Raw genomic sequence first — 3,048 nt, forward strand, 5'->3', positions numbered from 1 at the left:
TGGTGCATATATTTGAATGATAGTGGTATTCACTGGACTTCCTTGTATGCGTATAGATATTATCCTGTCACTGACAATATTGTACTTCAAGATAGATCTAGCAATGGCTTTTTTAACTATGAAAGCAACTCCATTTTTGAGGAAAATATAACATAGAAATGATAAAATATGTAAAAATATTTCTGGCCTAGCACATGCATTATTTGTATAAGATTATAGCAGGTACAGTAATATTTTGCATTCTAGAGGAAAAAAAATTGGTATTCCTCAGTATGTTTTTATTTTGTCCTGAGTTGGTATCTCTTAAAATGGTATTGCATTTGCTTGATAACTATTCCCTCCCCCAACAGTGTGGATGATTTGGGGCCATTTGTGTAATTTCTAGCAGAGGAACAGTTAAATATTTGTTCAGTGATCTGCAGATTACTGTCCTGTGTCTTTTAGGGCTATAACCATGAGTGAAAATTAACTTACTGACATGTAGACAAAGTCTGCACAATAAAGCACAATATGCATGCCATTTAAAAAAATGTATGCTATGGTGTTGTACTCCTAAGAATGAGATGCAGATAGATCAGGCAATAAAGAGAAGAGAGTGATACTTGAGGTACGCCTTGGAATTCTAGCGCTGTGGAATTTGATGAGCAAAAGGTTGTAATGAAATAGAGGGGTGCTTGTTGGTCATTGCAGTTGAGTAACAACTCACTTACAGCTGGAACCAACTGATTTTTAGAGGCAGTAAATTGCATGGAATGAGATTGCCTATCTTTCCTTTGGCGCAGCTAGTGGATTCAAACGGTATGCCTTTGGATGGGTAGCACAGCTCTACTCACTGGGCCACTAAAACATCTTTACAGATATGTAGCTCTTTCAAATCTATGGGCATATGGGTTCATAGAAGACTTCTGAAAAATGTATTAAAATTGAAAAATTAGACCCCAAGGGTTGTTTTTTTGTTTTGTTTTTTTTAAGTAAAAACAAATGAGAGCTACATTTTGCATTTGTGTGTGTATATATTTACATGTGGGGATCTCTGGTGGCCTGGTCGTTAAGAAGTTGTGCTGTACTCCCAAAGGCACATGGTTAGAATCCACCAGCTACTACTCCATGGGAGAAGGGCAGCCATTCTCCTCCTGTGTGTGATTTATTGCCTCTGAAAACTCACTGGATGATCAGTTACCAGTTGGTTCTGACTCAGTGGCATACAACAACATATATACTTAGATATACACACAAGTGAAGATAGATAGATAGATAGATAGATAGATAGATAGATAGATAGATAGATATGTATCAAGTTGATTATGACTCATAGTGACCCTATGAATAGCACCTCAGAACCTTGCACTATCTTGAGCCAACTTCACTGTCTCCAACACCTGACTCCTTTGTCAGTCACTGTGTCAGTCCAGCTCATCCACGCTCTCCTGCACTGATGCTCTACCCTTCCAAGGATGATGTCCTTCTCCAAGGACTGGCCCCTCCTGGTAACATGCCCAAAGCATGGCAACCGTAATCTTGTTTCCATCACTTCTGATGCTGCCTGTTGGTACAGTGATGAGGAATACAACTGGACACATACACACATATGGTGTTGTTGAGTTCCATTCAGCTGATTCCAACTCATAAGGACTGTGTGTACAATAGAACAAAACCCTCTCTGGGCCTGGCAATGATATATCCCCAGTGCCAATGCCTCTTCCAAACCCATCTTGTATTTCTTGCCGTTCTCTGGTGAGACATACTATTCTAGTCATTTTTGGATGATCTTCTTGTTTGCGTGATATTAGTGATACTGTTTGATGATTTCCACACTCTGTTGGATCACCACTTTTTGGAATGGTAATAAATATGTATCTCTTCCAGTCAGTTGGCCAAGTAGTTGTCCTCTAGATTTCTTGGTGTAACTTAGCAGAACTGCACTCCATACAGGTGTCAGTGGCTCATGTTTTACAATTAGATCACCAGCTCTTCCAAGAGTGGATGAGAATGATCAGCCCTCCAGGTAGCAGCCGAGTGCTTAATCATTTTATCACCCAGAGATACTGCTTCTCTCATAGACATCTTAAAAATAAATGAAGCACTGTTCTAGGTTGAATTGTTTGGGAAAAGTAAATTCATGTTCTAAAATCAGATATCTTCTTTGTATATTTCAAACCCTTCTGATGTCATTTTACTTAAAGTTACTTAATAAGTAACTAATTGGGTACAAGGTTTGCTGTTTGAGTCCACTAGCTGCTCCTGGGAGAAGAATGGGCAGTCTCCTTTTGTGCAGTTGACTGCTTCTGAACACCCACTGGCGGGTACGCTATGGGTCAGTTCAGACTCTACAGCACACAACAATAGCGTTTGGTTACAGAGTTAAAAAAAAATAGTTGTTTTACAGTTGGTAAAGAAATTCTTCTTTAAATTATTTGTGATTTTGACTTAAGTCCCATTATCTCTTTTGTATTAGAAAAAAATAAATAAAACCTATTAATAGAAAATAATTAATAAAATAACTGTGTCATTGTGCTGACTAGTGATCTTGATTTTACCAATTATGACTCAAATTTAGTCCTTTTATCTCTGAGCTGCTGAAAAGAAATATGTAAATTATCACTTACCTTCTCCTCCTTGTTTTTGTCCCCCCAGGTACATGGACTTTATCGCACAACAGGTGCTAGTTTTGAGAAGGCCCAGCAAGAGTTTGCAACAGGTGTGATGTCCAACAAAACTGTCCAGACTGCAGCTGCTAATGCCGCTTCGTCTGCTGCAACTAGTGCAGCTCAGAATGCCTTCAAGGGTAACCAAATGTAGAGAATCCTCAAACAATACACTTGTTATCTTTTGACTGTACTTTCTTTCCCCCCAGTTACTGTATTCTATAAATATTTTTATGTTAAAAACACAAGTACACGCAGCATGTAAATTTCCTGTTCACTGTGCATGGGCTAAAATGAGAAAAACTTCCTGTCTTCTTATTTTACCTAATGGTTTTCTTAATATTTCAGTGTCCCTTGCAGAAAAAAATAGTACATGCTAAATAAATATTCTCCACATTTTTTG

General features: G+C 38.2%; 1 protein-coding gene across 1 annotated transcript in view; it reads left to right on the top strand.

The window, feature by feature from the left end:
• Positions 1-2,799, top strand: part of LOC102876210 (secretory carrier-associated membrane protein 1-like) — a 148,087-nt gene extending 145,288 nt beyond the window's left edge. Inside the window, exon 8 of the mRNA XM_006889882.1 lies at positions 2,635-2,799. Within this exon, the coding sequence (XP_006889944.1) occupies positions 2,635-2,799 (165 nt within the window). The remainder of the gene's footprint in view (positions 1-2,634) is intronic.
• The last annotated feature ends 249 nt before the right edge of the window (positions 2,800-3,048 follow it).

This window comes from Elephantulus edwardii, unplaced genomic scaffold, assembly GCF_000299155.1.
Source record: "Elephantulus edwardii isolate Elephantulus edwardi_28Jun2011 unplaced genomic scaffold, EleEdw1.0 scaffold00082, whole genome shotgun sequence".
Taxonomy (NCBI): domain Eukaryota; kingdom Metazoa; phylum Chordata; class Mammalia; order Macroscelidea; family Macroscelididae; genus Elephantulus; species Elephantulus edwardii.